Source organism: Tursiops truncatus, chromosome 1, assembly GCF_011762595.2.
Source record: "Tursiops truncatus isolate mTurTru1 chromosome 1, mTurTru1.mat.Y, whole genome shotgun sequence".
Classification (NCBI taxonomy): Eukaryota; Metazoa; Chordata; class Mammalia; order Artiodactyla; family Delphinidae; genus Tursiops; species Tursiops truncatus.
The window spans coordinates 38075190-38094670 of NC_047034.1; the positions used below are offsets into that span (position 1 = coordinate 38075190).

The 19481-nt window shown below is 47.4% G+C and overlaps 1 protein-coding gene across 5 annotated transcripts; it reads right to left on the reverse strand.

Annotated features, from left to right (window-relative positions):
- Nucleotides 1–1336: 1336 nt before the first annotated feature.
- On the reverse strand, nt 1337–19195 carry IRF6 (interferon regulatory factor 6). Of its 5 annotated transcripts, none has more exons than XM_073802858.1 (8): nt 15534–18915; nt 14328–14504; nt 10557–10761; nt 9409–9537; nt 6818–6976; nt 5389–5781; nt 4527–4645; nt 1337–1523 (listed from the first exon to the last, which is right to left on the reverse strand). In XM_073802858.1, the coding sequence occupies exons 1-8, from the start codon at nt 15582–15584 to the stop codon at nt 1488–1490; spliced, it is 1269 nt and encodes a 422-aa protein (XP_073658959.1). In that variant the 5' UTR covers nt 15585–18915; the 3' UTR covers nt 1337–1487. The 5 variants fall into 5 exon arrangements, with proteins under 5 accessions (XP_073658959.1, XP_019807835.1, XP_019807834.1 ...); XM_019952276.3 differs by lacking the exons at nt 1337–1523; nt 15534–18915 and adding exons at nt 3137–3870; nt 19015–19195; XM_019952275.3 differs by lacking the exons at nt 1337–1523; nt 15534–18915 and adding exons at nt 3137–3870; nt 18929–19194.
- Between the last annotated feature and the right edge of the window lie 286 nt (nt 19196–19481).

A 19481-nucleotide genomic window follows, 5' to 3' on the forward strand; every position in this document is an offset into this window, starting at 1 on the left:
AGTTTCACTCCTGGGTGTACCTTGGTGGCATCTTCAGACTGTGAAGAGACCACTGTAGAGTAAAGGTGGGGCCAGCCTGGAAGGAGGTCCAGCTTGTAGGGGCTCCCACACTAACGTGGAGCCAGAAGCAGAGCAGAAACTAATTTTAGAATTTTTTCCATCCCCATATTTACTTTATTTTCCCATGGTAGTTAGCAATCAGTTTCTGAAATGAAGGACGTATTGAGTTAATGCATTTATTCTAACAATAAATATTTGAGAACATGCTATGTACCAGACATTGTGCTAAGGGCTGACAGCAAAGTCCAAGACAAACAGTCCCTACCTCCAGCAAGTCTGTAGTCATGCAGGACACAAACTGAGTAATTACAAGGGAATTGATTACTCTGAAAGAGGAACTATAGGGTGCTATGGGAACATATAGCCAGGGACCTAATTATGTGAGCAAGGGACCAGTCCAGATCCAACATTTGCCCTCCCAATTTACACCTACAGCTAATCTAGTTTAGCGGGGTGGACGTGAGAAAATGAAAAGCTGGGGACACCACCTAACTCCCTTCCCAGTCTTAAGCAAGCTGAAGGCAAGGAAGTAGAAAACACCAAGGGAATGAGCGGTGTAGCCACCAAAGAAGATAGCAGGCTGAGTCTCCAAGAAAGGACACCTGGCATCAGGACCACAGAAGGAGCACTGAGGGAGATCAGTGGAGAGCCCTGCATGCACTCTCCCAGTGTTCTGAAAAGGATAAAGAACAAGGAAGAAACTACACTACTGGGTTAAGACTACGTAAAACCACTCATCCATTCCTCTACCATATTCATCAGCTTTTCATTACAGTCACATACTAAAAGTTCAATCCTTCTTGGCACTTAAGAACACTGTTCTCTACACCCTTTGCCAGCTCACATTTTCTGGGCCCCCACCCAGGTGTACAGCCTGGCTGTTAGCATCTCACAGAAGAAGGGGAAGGGCCCAGCCCAGATCCAGCAGTTGCCCTCCCAATGTATTTTCTGTGGGTTCTTTTTAACTTTGAGCTTTGCAGATAAGAGACAGAGGGAGCCAGACATCAAGACCAAATCCCTCACTTCACCCACTCAACAGAATGCCCCCAAAATATCAAGTTCCTATACCTTGCACATTTCCTGGTCTCTAGAAGCCCAACTTCTGCTCACAGCTGAGCACCTGAGCACCCAGATTTCTCTTGATCATGCTTTAGTAACAGCAGATACTACTAGGTCCCTTAGAGACCCTAAAACCACAGCTTAAGCTTTCAAAATAAATAAGTCCATTGCCACTTGTGATTGAGGGGTTTTTGAAATAAAGCTAGCCCAACTTTACAGCTAGCTCAACTACAGTAGCAAGTAGGAGGTGGCCTGCTTTAAGGGTAGCAGACCAGACATGGACTTTCTTAATATGGCATGGCACACATAGGTATCAGTATTCAGGAGGGTTGGAACCTGCAACCAGAGATAAGCATCTTGTTTTCCATTTAGGTCCTGGAGTTTAAATTATGTATAATTTCATCCTAAAACACAAAACAAAAACAAAACAGAGTCAAAGGGTCAGGGACAGAGCAAAAGTTAATAGATCAGACCAGTCTGTGGCAGCCACAGCTGCAATGTTCTACACCTTAATTGTAGCCATAGCTGCAATGTTCTACACCTTAATCTACACTCTTCACCTTAAATGTTCACACCCAGCTACCTCCACCAGGAAGGGAGGCAAGCAGGTTTGTGCTAGGTGAGCCATTTCCAGAAAAGCACTGCCCAGCCCTTCTTCACCTTGACCTTGACACATTCAACACCCCATTTTTCCCATCCACAAAAACTCCAAATGACAGGAAGACTGTAAACATCTCCATACAAGGAGGAACTGTCCCTGTCTCCTCTGTGGTCACAGGAGCTGGTCCTGGATGCCCAGCTCACTCTCAGGTCTTCCTCAAAGAAGGGAAAAAAGAACAAGAGAGCTCTATCCTCTCCAAAGGTTATCACTGAGTTACATACTGTTGTCTACCACACACACACAGTGGTACAGACATACCTCATTTTATCGTTTTGCTTTATGGCACTTTGCAAATACTGTGTTTTTTACAAACTGAAGATCTGTGGCAACCCTGCGTCAAGCAAGCCTATTGGCGCCATTTTTCCAATAGCATTTTTTCACTTCATGTCTGTGTGTGATGTTTTGGTAGTTCTCACAATACTTAAACTTTTTTATTGTTATGTTTGTTATAGTGATCTGTGATCAGTGATCTTTGATGTAACTATTGCAAAAAGATTATGACTTGCTGAAGGCTCAGATGATGGTTACCATTTTTTAGCAATCAAGTATCTTTATTTATTTTTAATTATTTATTTATTTATTTATTTTTGGCTGCGTTTGGTCTTTGTTGCTGTGCGCGGGCTTTCTCTAGTTGCAGCGAGCGGGGGCTACTCTTCATTACAGTGCACAGGCTTCTCATTGCGGTGGCTTCTCTTGTTGTGGAACACGGGCTCTAGGCGTGCAGGCTTCAGTAGTTGTGGCTCGCGGGCTCTAGGGCGCAGTCTCAGTAGTTGTGGCGCACAGGCTTAGTTGCTCCGTGGCATGTGGGATCTTCCCAGACCAGGGCTCGAACCCATGTCCCTTGCATTGGCAGGCAGATTCTTAACCACTGCACCACCAGGGAAGTCCCCAAGTATTTTTAATTAAGGTATGCACATTTGTACTTTTAGACATAATGCTATTGCACACTTAAAAGACTACAGTATAATGTAAACATAACTTTTATATGCACTGGGAAACCAAAAAATTTGTGACTTGCTTTATTGCAATATTCACTTTATTGCAGTGGTTTGGGACTAGCCCTGCAATATCTCCGAGGTATGCCCGTATTTCAGTGGTGATAAGTTGAAAACCTGACAGCCAATTCTTCTACAGAATCCCTAAGCCTCTACATCAACACCTTCCCCTTAGAAGCTCAGTGTGTGAGTTTTTACTCCACAGGCTGGGTGACTTTCAGACTTTGGCACCTATTTCTATTTAGATATCTAGCTTGGTTCCCAAGCAACCAGCCGGCGCCCCTCCCTCCCTCTTCCCCCATCAGGGAGCCAGCTTACTATACTAGCAGAACAGGTCAAACGGAGATCAATCCTGGACAAATCAGTGCTTGAGGGAACTTTAATGAAAGCAAAAAAAAAAAAAAAAAAATGTGGTGCAAGAACAAGGCAGAAATGTTCTGTTCCAGGCAGTTTTGCCTTGTACAAGTAGAAGGAAGTCACTGAGTCAGAGTTTTAAAGCTGGCATTATTTCAGGCATCATTCCAACTCCTTCATTTTACAGTAATGAATCTGAAGCCCAGAGGCTAAATGACTTGGTTCAAGGTCACACCACTGGAAGCAAAGCTGCAGCTAGAACCCTGGTGTCCAAACTCCCAGGCCAAATCTCCTTCTACTACATTACACTACCATGGGAAGGTTTAAAAAAGAAAGGGAAAGTATGAAGGGTGATTTTTCCATAAATTAAATCAACTTTAAAAGCTAGGCATATTTGGAGAGTCAGAGAGTACTAATATTGTTAGAAAGAAGAAAGGTTTAAAAGCTGGTTAAATCTAATAAAAAATATCCATATGTACAATATTGTAAAAAAGAGAAGGAAGATGGCGTTCATGATTACTGGGCTGGCAGGGCAGGGGACAGTTGCATGCTGGGGGTGGGCTGCATGGGCTGCCAGCTTTCCTGGGTTTGCAGGATGCGGTACAGCTGCTTCAGCTGAGCAACAATGTTATCCTTGATGTCTGGAGTTGAGATCTGCAGGCGGACACTGCCACTGTCAAAGGATCGTGTGAAATCACCAGAAAACATCTCATAGATCATCCGAGCCACCACTGGAATGACCTGTTCAGGACACAGAGCACACAGCTATCCACTGAGGAAAGGGTATTTTTAAACAGCAGGAGGGGCCCAAGATTGACGGAAGGACCAGTGAGGCTGTGGGGAACCCACCACTTTAATGTCTAGATACAGACTATGCCTTCATCTCTCTGGACCATCCTGCCAAGGTTCACTTTAGAATGTGGTTCAAATGAAGGTAAAGAACCTAGAAGTAGCATCACATCACATGCCTAAATAAATAACTGCCTATTTAGCAAGACTTTTACCCGAATTTCATCTGCTGACTGTCTTGATGCACAAATCCACAGCCAGACCCAAGTGGTCTTGCTGCCATTTTCCAGAATGAGAACACGTTCTTAAAAGTACCTCAAAAGGTTTTACTAAAAGAGCTAGAAAGAGTCATAGCCTGTTAGGTTTCAGCAAGACTCTAACGTCAGTAAGAGAATAAGGTCTCCCCTGAATCAGTCACTCGCTTTTAGGACACTGTATTCTCCAGCCTGGTCCTACTTTGTACAACGTACAAAGCTCAAGTTGCTACATCTGACGGGATTAAAACCCACAGAGTCTGATGGATCCTCACTCAGGGCTCAAGCCCAGACCTAGGGGCTAAAGCATTGATAAAAAGGCAAAGAGTTGTTGACACATTATTATCTCCTCACCTGAACCAAGATGAGTTTCCTTTCCTGAGGTTTCCCATCTGGCCATTCTTCCCCAAAGCATAAGTAGATCTCAAATGGTGGCTGTTTCTCTATCTGTCCTTTCTGGTGGGCAATGAGATCTGCAGAACATGGAAGAGCATGGAGTTTGGGGTACTGGGTCATTCCACACCTACTCAGTAAACACTTTCTTTTATACTGTCCAGAATAGTAGCCACTGGCCACAACATGTGGGTATTGAATTTAAATTCATTAAAATTAAATAGTTCCTAAAAAAAAAAAAAAAAAAAAATTAAATAGTTCCTTAGTCACATTAGTTACATCTACATACTCAATAGCCACATGTGGGTAGTGGCTACCATATTGAACAACATAAATATAGAACATTTTCATCATTTCAGAGAGTTCTATTGGACACCGCTTAAACCAGACTTAGGGTTCAAATCACATTGGAAAATTCACATCTCAGTGCTCTCCCTAAATATGTCTGCTTAAATTTGCCATGCAAATGTGTCCCAAATGAGAAGAGTATATGTTTTGCTGATTATGATGAACAGGGTCACCTTCCAAAGTTAAGGATAAGCTGGTAGAATGTGGGGAGCAATAACAAGGCTGTCTTCTTCTGCCAATAAAGGAGCCATAACCACCTAAAACTGGCTTCAAATGCACAGCTTTGGAGTGGAACACGCTTCTTTGTTGCCCGTCACTTTTCTTTTTCAGAATCAAGGTCCCCTTCTACTGTGACTTCCTCCAGAAGAAACTGTTTGGTTAAGATCTTTGCAGAGATAGGAAAGGGGGGCAGGAAGGAGGAAGACATACTTGCAGGGAGCAGTTCCCACCATCAATGGTCTGAAAAAAGACTCACCACTAAGGAACGTTTCCAGACAAAACAGTTTGACCTTCTTTTGTCTCTCGATCAGGTTGGGGGCAACAAGCGATGGGGCACATGGCCCAGACCAGTACACCTTGCACTGGCACAGCCTGATAGCATAGATGGCATGACCGCTGACCTCCAGGATCAGTCCTCTGTCCATGACGTCTAGCAGTTTGCTGGTGAACAGCTTCTGCTTCTCATTGGTGATGTGCTCCGGACCTGGGAACTTGACCTGCTCCAGGCTGACGGGACCAAAGAGCTCCTCCTGGTCAGGCATGGGACCCAAGTCTCCATAGAAGAGCCTGCAGCCCTGGGGGTTGCTCACCGTCATGGTCTGTGCATACTCCTTCCCACGGTACTGAAATTTGATGTCCAGGTCAGTCACTGCAAGGTGAGGGGGGACAGTGAGAGTCCTGCTCTGCTGCTCTGCCCATCCATCCCTAGGACTCATGCAAGTCCATCAAGATCAAGCCACCTTTCAACCAGCATTCAGGAAGGCCATTGCCATAGTTATCCTTCCTGCAACAAAGGGAGACATCAACATATCCCTGGAATATTCACTCAAGAGGCTGCCTTGAAGCAAATAGCTCAAATTCCATCTATACTATCACTGTTCAGTCACCACACCCTAACAGCTAGAATTTCTCCAACCAAAGTTCTGGGTCCTGGTCTCCCCATTTTGTACTGACTGAGTCTTTACATCAAAAGGCATTGGAAGGAGCTGAAAACTAAGGCAGCATCTGGTTTGTGTATCATTTTTGACTCACTGTTTAAAGAAACCAGAGGAACAATAAGAAATACCAAGGCATATTTCTGAAAATTACACAGATGAGCACACACTGTTGATATGTTCTAATAATATATCACAGAAGGACACAGTGCACAACAAAGTAAATTTTCACTCAGCAAGTGTCCATTGAACCCTATAGGTCTTATCAAAGCTATCAGCCTCTTGGACAAAATGCTAGTACTCCCCTGGCACCTCCCCTACCATATGTAGTGTGAAAGGGAGGTGCAATGACAATGATTCTTCACTGAGATCAATTTGTACCCCATTCAGAAAGAGATTTTCTCTGGGTCCTAAAGTCCCTCAAAACCCAAGAGCCTCCTTGATCAAATCCAGTCATTAACTTCCCCAACCCACAACTGACCTTGTCCTCAAATCCCCTGGGCAAACTGATAAACCCAGGCCTTCCACCCACCTAATAGGTGAGTAACCTAGAGCTGCACAGCACCAATCAGAGAACCCCCATGGGCAAGTAGGTATGGGCTGGTGACTCATCAGCCAGCCAGGAACCAGACACAGAGGCTGCCTGGGGGACTATTCTATACATGGCAAAGAAATGGAGGCAGAAGGTGGGGCAGGAAATGGACTGTAATAGGAGCTGAAGATCCACCTAGAATATCAAGGCTCACTTACTTGGGAGAGAGCTGATCCACAGCTCTGGAGAGCTATAGAAAGGCTGTATAGGTGCCTGGGGTACTTCCATCTCCAGAGGTTCCGTTTTGGGCCACACTGCTTCGGGGCTGCAGTTGCCCACACTGCAGTTGCCCACACTGGCTGGTGCTATGGGAGAACCTAGAAAAGAAGGATGTGGGTGAGCAGGCAGGAGCACCACACGTGCATATCACCTGGGTCCGAAGCTCTCAAATCTAAAAGGTCCAACACTGGACCACGACTCAGTGTGGCAGCCCATCAGTAATTCCCCCAACAAACACCAAAAGAAATAAGGTTCCCCTGCTTCTGCTTCCTAATCTTATTAGTTCTCTCATAAACTCATAATTCTGAAAACATGCATTTGCTGATGATTAACAGACAAGTGGGTACTCTCTGGGGTTAAATTAGAGCAGGCATGAATGAGAGACTCCCTGTTACAAAATTTGAACCCAGCGATTAAACAGAAACTGGTTGTCTTCCATAAAATGAACTCAACTAAATTGATTGATTAGCTTCGAATAAGTGTTAATGTATAGAAATTCCTTTAAAAACAAACACATACGTTTTTACATGCATGAAACATCTGGAAGGATACTCAAGAACCTGGAAAGATCTGTCTCCTCCAGGGAAGGAGCTGTTCGTTCAGACAAGTTAGAAGGAAAACCTTTCAGCTGATTTCCTTTTTGTACCATTATGAATTTTAAACCATGTAAGAGTATTATTTATTCAAAAGTATCCAGTTAAAGCTTTTAAAAGAGAGAATGAAAAACACATCCTATATCCCTGCTATTGTCAAAGTTGGCTCACTCCAAAGTTTACAGATTTTTCCTCCTAGCCTCACCTTTTAAGCATCTATTCTTCAACAATTCTTCTTCCTCTGCCCAACAGCTCTGAAATCACAGAGGTTAAGGTTTCTTTGACCCTTTGTGTACGAGTCTGGTTATATCTATGTATTTTACTTTTTTATTTTTAATATATGTTCACATGTTTCCATAAAGGATCCAAGGTGGCCCATAACATAAGGCCACACAACATTAGCTTTAAAAAAACATGAGGGGGGGCTTCCCCGGTGGCACAGTGGTTGAGAGTCCTCCTGCCGATGCGGGGGACACGGGTTCGTGCCCCGGTCCACATGCCGCGGAGCGGCTGGGCCCGTGAGCCATGGCCGCTGAGCCTGCGCATCCGGAGGCTGTGCTCCTCAGCGGGAGAGGCCACAGCAGTGAGAAGCCCGCGTACCGAAAAAAGACATGAGGGGATCCCCTGGTGGCACAGTGGTTCAGAGTCCGCCTGCCGATGCAGGGGACACGGGTTCGTGCCCCGGTCCGGGAAGATCCCACATGCCGCGGAGCGGCTGGGCCCCTGAGCCATGGCCGCTGAGCCTGTGCGTCCGGAGCCTGTGCTCCACAATGGTAGAGGCCACAACAGTGAGAGGCCCGCGTACCGCAAAAAAAAAAAAAAAAAAAAAAAGGGGGGGGAAATCAGGATTCTGGAAATGGGTTGCATCCTTTTAAGGGGTGAGAATAGCAGAATGAGTCAGCCAAAGATTTGGGAAAGGATCTCACATTTCCAAATGTCCAAATCTTAAAATTGCACCAAGTGGGAATGTAGCTGTAGCAGTATTAACCTGAGAGAGCTCTATGATCGTTGTCTTTACTCATCACTTGGTTGCAAAGTTATAAATGACAGGGTAAGTGAAGGAGGGCAAGTAGACAGATACGAGTCATTTCCTGATTCTCAAGAGAAGGGGCATCACCTAGAGCAGGGTACTCCAAAATCCTACAGGAATCATCTTGATATACTAAAGTTCCTAGGTGGCAAAAGTATCTCATTTGACCCTAGCAGCCAGATGGAACTTAGAAAAGTAGTGAAAAGCTACTCAACTGAATGCAAGTCATATGACTAGGAGCATGTCAGTGAAAAGTTCAAGTGAAGATGCTGTGGAAGAGCAATTCACCTTGTGTTTGAGCACCCTCAGAATGTGCAATGGGAGATGCAGTACCTGCTCTGTCTCACAGTGACCCTGCAACCTCTAAACTCATCTTTCCTGGGAAGGTGAATTCAAAAAGTCAATTCAAAAAAAAGATAAAAGTCTCTAGTAGATAAATTTTATCAGAGCCTAGTATTAAGAGCTGTAGAGCCACAAGTTTCCCATGATACAGCCTTAGCAGACGCTGTTAAGGCAGTGACAGAAAATTTATACCGAGGGAAATAGCAGAAGAGTTTGCCTACAATTCACGAAAATGATCTCTGCACTTGGCCTGAAGGAAATCAGCAAAATTTATAACAGCTTGTGTATTTGTATGCGGGATTGAGAATGAATTTAATTTTTTAATTTCTCTGAATTATCACATAAGATTCAGAAGATGCTCTCTCTGCCTAGAAGCCACCCCACTGGGATAACTATGCCTACGGAGTTCCTTTGCCTATGACTCCTACTTGCTAACAGACTGGCAGCCTGGCCACAGGGCCTGGTCGCTGCTCCCAGTGCAACGGTGGATATGGTGTCAACGGTTGCAAAATCAAAGCCCCTTACATCTTCTCCATGCCTCTGTCCCACCCCCCACCCCACTCACCATTGATGTTCAGGAAGGGGAAGGTGTCCTGGATGGGAACGTGGTGCTGTGACTGGTCCAGCTCATCTTCCTCATCTTCTTCATCCACATCATTATCTTTCTCATCCCAAGGAGCAGATCCAGTGGATCCTACCCGAGAAACAGACACACACAAAGGTCACAGGTGAGCCGCTCACCTTGCACTGTCATCCCTGCAGCTGACCCACTGTTCAAGCTAGGCACTGCCAGCACAGAGGCTCCTTGGGTTCAGTGTGCACCCTCAATGCCAAAGAGTGGGAACCAAGGGTGTTCACCCCACTCCCAGCTCCTCCTACGGAGCCCCAGTGCAAGCTCTCATCCCCTCCCCTATCCAGGAGCTGCAGACCCTACTCCCTTCTCCTAGAAATCTTTTAATTCCTACTCTAAACCCCTTTCTACACATTAGCATCCCTTCTAAGGACCCAAGGAGCACAGCTTCTCTCCTTTGTAAGCTTAATGTGAAGACAGACCCTTCCCTCATGGCAGAGCCTCACTAGATTCACTGGAGGTCAAGTCTAAATAATCTGGCTCTTAGTCGGAACTTGCTAAACATAGAGTAAACATAGGGATCAGGTGGTATTCTCCTAGGAAAAATACCATACAAATTAAATGATCACTTACCCATCATTTATAAAGAGAACTTAATAGCCTTCATAATGTCATGTCAATTGATTCTTAGAACAGCCTTTGAAATACACAGGAAAGATGAGAACCCAGATTTTATAGTGGAAGAAGCTGAGGCTCAAAAGGTTGAATGACTTGATTCAATGTCCCACAAGTAGTGAAATGGAAAGAACGAGGTTTATAACTCAGACCTTCTAAGTTTTAATCCCTCCTTCTTCTAAACTATCTGGCCTCTCTTCTCAGTGTTGAGTCCCAAGAGAAGTTATTTTTTTACAGAACTCAATACCCCCTCTTCTTTCTAATGCTTTACTGTTCCACTGGGTGGGCAGGAAGACTTTGCTGAGTTTATATCTTTTGTTCTCTGGGTTCTTTCTAGGGACAGGATTTCTTGCTTTACCAGTCTTCAACTTTGTAAGCGAGGCGACTTTCAAGTCGACTATCGCTTTAAGGGTCCAGCCCGGAACCCGGCACACTGTCCACCTTCTCCCCAGCAGCTGGGGTCTCACCTGGGTTAATGATAGAGCCCTGGGGCTGGGGGATGTCACACACTTGATATATCTTCACTGGGTTCATGGGCACCTCCTTGGTGCCGTCGTACATCAGGTTGAATTCCCTGCTCTTGTTGAGCGCACAGCGGAGCTGGGCCTTCCATTTAGCTGGGTCGGGGTCATCCACCCCTTCCTGGTACTTCCCTGTCTCCACAGCCCAGGCCTGAGGGATAGGAAACTGCAGTGAGTGCCTGCTTGTTGCCCAGAAACACTGGAAAGTGTGCCCGCCCTCCCTCATACAGACACAGATACACACAGCCCTGCCTGACCGCCCCATCACCCCAACTCCAATTTACAGAGACTGCAGCAGGAAACACCACACTGGGGACCAGGCAAGGCAGGGCCTGAGAGAAATTAAGCCAAATGCAAATACAATATTTTAAAAAGAGGAGCCTCGTCTCAAGTGCTTGTGCCAGCATCATCTGTCAAGGCTACAATGGCCATAATGAAGGGTTGAAAATAAAGAGAAATCTGGAACAAATATACACCAAAATACTAATGGTAACTTTTGGATAGCAAGATTTCAGGTAATTTTGTTTTGTTTTGACTTATTTTTCACATGAATTGCTTATATAATAAGAAGAGAAAGGGAGATGCCGTATGATATGAAGAATTTAGGCTTGCTGTTCCCTCTCCCTTCAGTCTTCCATCTGATGCACAAAAACTGTTGAAACCAAGTACCTTTAGGAGTAGCAGACCATAGGAGGGCAGGAAGCACGCTCTGGGGGTTCAGCCTGCCTCAGTGGGAGGCTGAGGGCGTCAAGTCCTAATAAACTCACACCACCTGCCTTTCCCTGCTTCCTCAAACTCCCACATTGGGAACATTTTGCTGGGAACACCAGTGGCTGGTGGCCTGGGCCAAAACCAGTGTGGCCCCGCCTCTCTGGTTTTCAATTTCCAGGTCTAACAGGCATTTATGTGTCTGTTCACGGGATATCAGCCCTCCCCCATTGTGAACATATCTCAGATGTCTACACTTTCTTCAGGGCTTGTGACGTATGTGCTGGTGCAGAAAAGGGGGATGTCTTTTGCAGAGGACTCAAGATCTGGAAGTACACGGCAGCTTGTTCAAGTGGACAGGGCATATCGCTTGTCCAGTCCCAACTCCCCGCCTCCGCTCCTGAACGTAGACCGCTTCCTCAAGCCGAAATGGAATTTTTCTGGCCCCATCCTTTGAGCTCTCTGGTCTCCCTCAGTCAATCCCTGCAGAGCCTCACAATCACGAGGAAGCTTCTCCCAATAGCCGAGCTAAATTCTTCTCCTCCAATTCACTCATTTCTTCTTATCATCTTCTCAGACCTGGGGGCTCCTCCACTTGATGCGCAGTATGGAATGAAGCAGTCTGACAAAGCTGCTGCCCTTGGGCACTCAGCAGGCTCCATTCCATCCAATCCCCGTAGGGGATTTCAGCCTCACCAGTCCCTAGTGTCGGAGAGGCACATCTCCAGTTGCACCTGGCAGTACCTGGCTGCTGCCTCCTCACGTTTTCCCCTCTCTTTGTTGGATCCTCCGTGCCCGCTCCCCCTCTGGCCCCATCCAGCTGGCTTGGGCTGTGCTGACTTTGGCCCAGGTCTGCAAGCTTTCTGTGGCTCCCTGAATCCCTGCCCCTCCACAGAGAGCAGCCAGACTAACATCCTGCTCACGACACAGCCATTCCCCAGGGCCCACTCAGATGATGCAGAGAACCTGAGGCTGAGGCAGCAGAGGGTGGTACACACCACGTGGCAATCGCTGTGCTTTATAAACATCCCTTATTCAAACCCATTCTGAGTCTTGCTTCTGAGAGTCTGGTCACTGGGCAGGTCCCTATTTCTCTTCCTAAAATGGACACAAGTCTCTGCATTTTTATGGCAATGTATGAGTCCCTTCCCATACACTGAGTTCACTCAATTCTCACAACAATCCTGTGAGGTAGGCAAGACTGGTTTTAGCCCCATTTTACTGAAGGGGAAGCTAAAGCCCCAAGAGATTATGTGACTTGTTCAAGACCACACATGCAAGTGATGGTAGTAGGATCTGAAGCCAGGTCTTCCAGCTCCTGGTCAGGAGGGGCCGTCTGATAATGGGGGAGCTGATAGGCCTGGGTTCAAACCCTAACCCCACCACTTATTGGCTGTGTGACTTGGGCAAGTTACATAGCCCCTCTGAGACTCAGCTTCTGCATCTATAACATGAGGGTGCCGCCCCCCCTTACAGTGTTGTCGAGAAGCAAATGAGATAACGGACCTAGGGTAGGCAGCGGGCACCCACTTAATGCTAGTCAGAACTGCCCACACCCCATATCCTGCCAAAGGCCTGTCAGAGCTTGGGATCTGTGAAAGCACCCTCACTCTTCTCCTGACACCCAGGCCCTCCCTTAGCATTCTGCAAACAGATACACAGATATAAGTAAGACAAAGCAGCTTCCCACAGCCAATTTTTCCTCAAGCCCTAAGCATACAGAACATTCTCACGAGTGGAGCTTTCAGGAACCAGCCTCCTCCCCAACGGCCAGCCACCACCAGGCACTTCAACAGCAAGTCCAGTTTCAGACCAAGGCCACAGCGAGAGGCCAGCGGGGCCAGGGCAGGCCCATCCCCCTCTGATGCCAGCTCCAATAATTGGTGCTGATTTACAGGTGTTTTCCTTACCACTTTCATGTCATTATTTAATTTTTACATTAAAAGCATTCATTTACTTTCTAAGTATTCACAGGCCAATTTTTTCTCTACCTCTCATCTCTACACCCAATATAATTGAGTTGGGTGGGAAACAACTCTAAGTTGGCTCTCCTTTGAGGTATGAGCCCACCTTTCCTGGCCCAGTCTCAGCAAGAACCTGGAGCATCAGTCTTGAGGGGCTCAGGGTGGGGACTGGATTTCACTTCTGACTTCCAGCTTATAGTCAGGGAAGAAATGGGGAAACTCATTTCTCCGTGTCTTGGGAGTGCAGGAACTAAAGCTACTCATGAGATGGAAGACTGACCGGCACAGAGAAGCTGGTCTGGAGCAGAGGCATGGGCTGCGGAGTTACAAACCACATAATACCCCTTCCCACAACTAGCTTCCCACCTACTTCTGTCTTAGACTTTGGTTTCACTTACATTTTATGAAATGCCATGTGATTCAATCTTATTTTCAGTGAAGCAAAATAACTCTCACATCAGAGCTACTCTCCGGTTAAGAAAACATATTTGTAGAATAAAAACCTGTAATTAAATCGCCTTTCATTTTTAAGTGGAGGTTATGGATGGGGCAAAATGTTTTAACATCAAAAGAAAAACTTGCAAAGGGCCCTCGACACCCGTGCTACAGGCTGTTAGGAGCCTGCTAACACTCAGTTGCTGTGCCCTGATCTGGACAGCCATTCCCGGGCCAGTGCAAGAGCCCTGAGCGAATGAAGGGTTGATTGCTGGCTGACCCTTGGGAGCTCTAGAACAACCACAGCATACACGCACTTACAGGAGTTTAGCCAATCACACCTGGGATCCCTTGGGATGTGAGTTGAGTAGCTTTGACCAATGGGAAAGAATGAATGGCCTCAACCATAACAGACATGCCCCAACAAGAGAAATTACTATGCCTGCTAAGTTTGCCCCCGCCCCACATCATAAACATTCTCTTTGTTGCATGAGCATTTTGGGTCTAGTAACTTCCTCAAGCCAAAATTGAAAACAGAAGAACAAAAAACCAGAAAGGTCTGAGAGAACTGGAAAACACTTCAAGTCAGATGGTAAAAGAATACCTTTACCTTGAAAATGGTATTTTCCTCCTCCTGTTGGGGGCTATGCCGGGTGGCATGTTTCCAGGGAATCTGGAAGCGTTTGGAGTCCCTATGTAGCCAGATGAGCCCAGGGTACAGGCCACTATCCACTTGGGCCACCAACCAGGGCTTCAGCCGAACTCTGCGGGGGTGGAGAGCCATGATCTGGGTTGGCGGGAGGGGGAAGAAATGGGGAGAGGAGAATTAGGCCAGCCCCTGGGAAAAGTTCCCAGCCACTGTTCCCATATGATAGAGCTACAGTTTCACTAGATTACAGCAAAGAAACTAAATATGGGAATAAACTGTGCCAGGTGGGGAAGAAAAGAAAACAGGTTAAAAGGTTCTTTTGATTCTTATTCCAAAGCCATTTATTTTTCATGCTCTAGCCAAATCAGACTTATCACGTAAGTAGATCACATTTCTTCTATTTAAATCCTGAGGCAGAAAAATAAAGAGATGATGTCATCCCTGCTGGAAAACAGTCCTTCCGCAAGTACCAAGGGAAGAGAAGAGAAACTGCTCTTTTCAATCTCATCTCGGGAGAAGGAAGAAAAAAGTTATGGAAACAGCAGGTATATAGGCAAGAACTTGAAGCATGCTCTCTTCTTAGACAACTATGGTGAATGGGAATATTTTAGTAAGAAATGACAGCATCGTGATAAGAGAGAAGTAGGCGAGGGATGGTCCCTGGTTCCAAAGTCCTCACTTACATAGATGAGCAGGCAGTGTATCCACAGGGATCTGAGAGCCTCAAGTCAGTTTTCCTTTCTCTGGGCCACCCAAATGCGGGGTGGGGGGGGGGGGTCTGAGCTGGTTATCCCCATGACAATCCAGTGTCTAGGAGAAGGCTTGGGAGCACTGGAGACAAAGTGTAAGAACCCTGCCCTGTATCTGAGTCTGGTAAAGCTAAGATGCCCTAGAATGATCAAATACCACAGTTCCTAACCCTATAGAATACTAAAACCAGTCATAAGACAAGCTCTGTACTGCTAGGACAGCCTCCTCGCCTGGGTCTGTTTACCTCCCCACAGAGGCTGAATTGAACTGATTGGTTGCTGGAGCCAGCCTGGGTAAAGTCTGCAATTGATTCTCATAAAGGGCATAGCGTAGCAGATAACATTCGGTGGCAGCCAGCACTCACAGCGGGAAACAAAGGCCTGCCCAGATTGGGTGCCTAAAGGAAAAAGCAGTTACCGGAGAAGTGTTTGCCTGGGGTGTTGTGTTTAGATTTTTTGGCGTTCTCATTTCTCTTTGTTTTTACTTCAGGTGAGAAAGACAGGCCTGCAAAAGAACGTTCATTCAACAAATATTTGTCCGTCAGCTACTGTGTGACAAGAGCGACATTAGTTACTAAACACAATGTCCTCATCAGACTCCCTGAAGAAATCCACATTGGAATTGCTCAAACATCCACTGACCTGAGAAAAGGAAGATAAATAAGTCACCTTCCCACCCAGAAAGATTCCCACCTGGATCGCGGTTCAGAAACCAAACCAGCTGAGTCAGCCGAAGGCTTCCCCCTCCGAGGAACTTAGCTTAAGGGGTGGGTCCTAAGGCCACTTCTCTCCCCAGCCAGGCTCCCAGCAAACGGGAAAACTCAAACCCAGCTCGGTCACTGGCACTTTAAGAACACGGCAGGACCTGCTCTCACCTGAGCCTTCTGACCCAATTACCAAATTCTGCAACTGAAACCTTCCCCCCTGGGAGCAGCTCACAGTGGGCAGGTGAGGTAGTACCCGGTATTCAAGGGCCCCCCCACCCCCATGTTCTTGGCCTTGATGTAGATTGCTCTGTAGGACAGCAAAGTCAAGCTATCAAACCACAGAGAACATTTACCTTATAAGGAGGAGGGAATGCATATTCTCCCCAGGGCAAGTTCTAGCCTTCTCTTCCTCAGTCCTGGCCTGCGGGAAGGGGGATGGGGTAAGGGAAGAACAAAGAGAACAGGGAAGTGGGCAGCAAACTGGTCCACCTAGTGAGGGACTTTCGAGAATTTCTGTTGCAATATTGGTCAGTCTTGTGTCGAGGCCCGGCAGACACGTGAAATCCACCTCTTGACAGATCATGGGCTTTGAAGAAAAGGGCTTATCCTAGTTGATCCACAGCACATCAAAAAAAAAATTAAGGCAACCAGGCCAACGCAAGGAACTGCACAGAGTGACGGGGAGGGAGAGGCAGCCGCCCTTAGAGGTCGATGACTAAGATCTAGAGCCCTGCGTTCTCAGCGTTCTCCCAAGATGGCAGTACACAGGAGCAACGCTGCCCCAGCTTCCTCCTCCTCTATGCCCCACCTCCATCACAGCTAACCCTCTCCACCTTCTGAAAGTCCACCGAGATCTCCTCCACCAGCCACCCAGCACCTAAGACTATAAGAACAGGCAGAGAGGGAAACTTTGGAACCAACCAAAATCACAGAGAAAAATATCTAATTAGACATTCATAGGCTGCAATATCAAGTAGCCATTAACATCGAGGCATCTGAAGAATGTTTACTGGATTTGGGAAAATGTTTAAATATGTACTTAAGGGGGGAAAAGGCATCATACAATATTGACTGTATAGTAGTGTCTCCATCTTGTACCATAACATGCACTTGTGTACATAAGCACTGAGAATTGTTGAAAAGGGAAAGAAATAATACATCAATGCAACAAGAAGTTCTTAGTGGTTACCTGGTGACAGGACTGTGGGTGAATTTTATACGTGCCTAAGTACTTTTATATACGATTCACATTTTCCTACAATGACGTGTTTCGATTCACAACTTAAAAACAAAACACTACGTAGTATTTTTTTTTAACCACAGGAAGCTAAGACATTTCTTGGCCACTGGGAGATATAAAAGATGATGGCCTTCAACTAATGAAACCACGGTAACAGCAATCCTCTATCTACATAGGCTTAACAGTTTTTACATGCGCTTTTATTTAACGTGTCTGATTTCATCCTCATAATGAAATTATCATCCCCATTGTTATCATCCCCATTTTACAGCTGGGTTAACTGAGGCACAGCAAAGTGTTTTATCTGGGGCCTGGACCCAACACTTCTCAGTCAGAGTCTGCTGTACCATATCCTGCCACTGCACCCAGGTTTCTAAGTCCCTCCCTTCTTCTATACACCAAGAAAGTAAATGAAAAACATCAACAAAGATCCAAGCAGCATGGAGGGCCAACGAAGTGGTTAGGGAGGAGACTGCATGACACCCACCCTTAAACACACCTAAACCAGAGTTCTCTTTCAGAACACTCTCACCACCCAAATCCCAATGCCCACAGAACAAGCTTAGCCTAGTTTAACTCAGCTCTGGTATCTCTAGCTGCCATCACAGCAAAATTCAAGGCCTGTGTCTCCAACAGGTATTCAACTAGCCAAAGAACAAAGATTTAACCCATCCACTCCCCTCATACTGGGCACTGAGCAGGGACACTATCAACCTCCCCAAGGCATAAACCATCCTCTCTCACACCCCCATTCCAGGGAACAGGTCCCCTACAAACACCTGTACTGCCACCTCTGCGGCCCCTGCCCAGACTAGTTTCCAGGAACATGGCCACCCCAAAGCCAAGATTCAGTCGTCAATGGTTTGGCTCAGAGTAAAACACACACCCTCATTTCTTGCAGACAGGCCACAGGCGTGGTCCTGCTTTTTCCCTTCCTCCTGGAGAGACCTGAAATGCCATCTTCCAAGTTCCCCAGTCTTCCCTCCATTTAGTTTAGCCCTGTTTAGGGGTAAATTCTGGACCTCTAGCCATAATTCCCACGCCCTGCCTCCCTGCTTGATTGAAGTTGGGGGCTGGAGAGAGGGAGCTACAGGGTATAGGCGCTGCTGTCACGCATTATACAAACATCGAAAACCACTCTCCTGGGTCAACACCAGCCTTCACCAACCCCTACTCAGACGCCTTCTTCCTCTCCCTTCCCTGGCTTCCACTTGTGACATCCACCAAGAGAGCAGGGCTGGGGTAGGGACGACCCCTTTCCCACACAGCAGGCTCCCTGTAAACAGTGGCACCCTGGGCCTGCTTTCCAGTCTGGCCTGGAAGACTTTCCCCACTTGTCTATACCAGGCCTCCAGCCCTTTCAGGCGAAGAGGGCCTCACCCCCGCGAGCAACCACGCCCGGCGCCACCCTCGCCGGCAAGTAGCTTAGCTACTTGGAAATTCACGGGTGTCTCTCAGGCCCAGGGCAGGGGCCTGACTGTGCTAAACAAATCCCAGGAGAGATTTGGCTAAAGTTACTGGCCGCCCCGACGCGCGATTTCCCAAAACACCCACCAAGATCAAGGGCCGGCCGGCCGGCCTGGGAAATCCCCTCTTCGGGATCCAGGGGCCTGCGGAGCGGTGAGCTGGGAGGACCAGCGTGGTGGAGGAGCCTTAGCGCTCCCCGACGGTTGGTGGGTAGGGGCCCGAGAGCCGCACACTCCAGTTGGGCGGGAGGGAAAGGGAGTCGACAGAAGTAGGGGGTCGGTAAGGGCCCAGCGCCCCCGGGCTAGGACCGCCCGAAAGCTACCTGAAGCAGAGCGATGGGCACCCAGCCCTAGAGGGTATCCCCAAACAAACAGATGTCCTTAAGCAAGCTTTCCTCACCCCCACAAACTCTGGAGGGGACGCTTCTTCACCGGCGGGCGTGTCCTCCCTCCCTCAAGCGAGGCTCCAGACGTTGGCGCCCCCACCTTTCTTCAATCCGGCTGCCAGAAGCGAACGTCCCTCCGAACCAAGTCCCAGTTAGGATCACCCGTCGCCACTGCTCTCCTCGGCCGGTTGGGCAAGCAACACCTGGCTCTGCGCAGGTAGGGACTGCAGGCTCCGCTCCCAGTCCCACACCGGCCCTCACCTTCCCCGCCCAGGTAAGCCAAGCTCACGTCAGCGCCTCGCCTCGGGACGCCGCGGACCCATCTGCCGTCCGGCCACGCCTCCCAGGTGTGGCCACGCCCCCATGCGTTCAGGATTGGCGGGTTGCGAGAAATATGATACTCTGTGTTCCAGGGCAGCCCAGCCCCCCCCAGCCCCTTCCCCACCGCCCTCCCCCGCTTCTAATCCGGGCTGAGAAAATTCCGGGACTGGGGTCTAGACCTGACCCCTTGGGGCTAGTGGTCTTCTGAACTGGAAGCGACTGGGAGGAAAAATAAGTCGAAAAGAC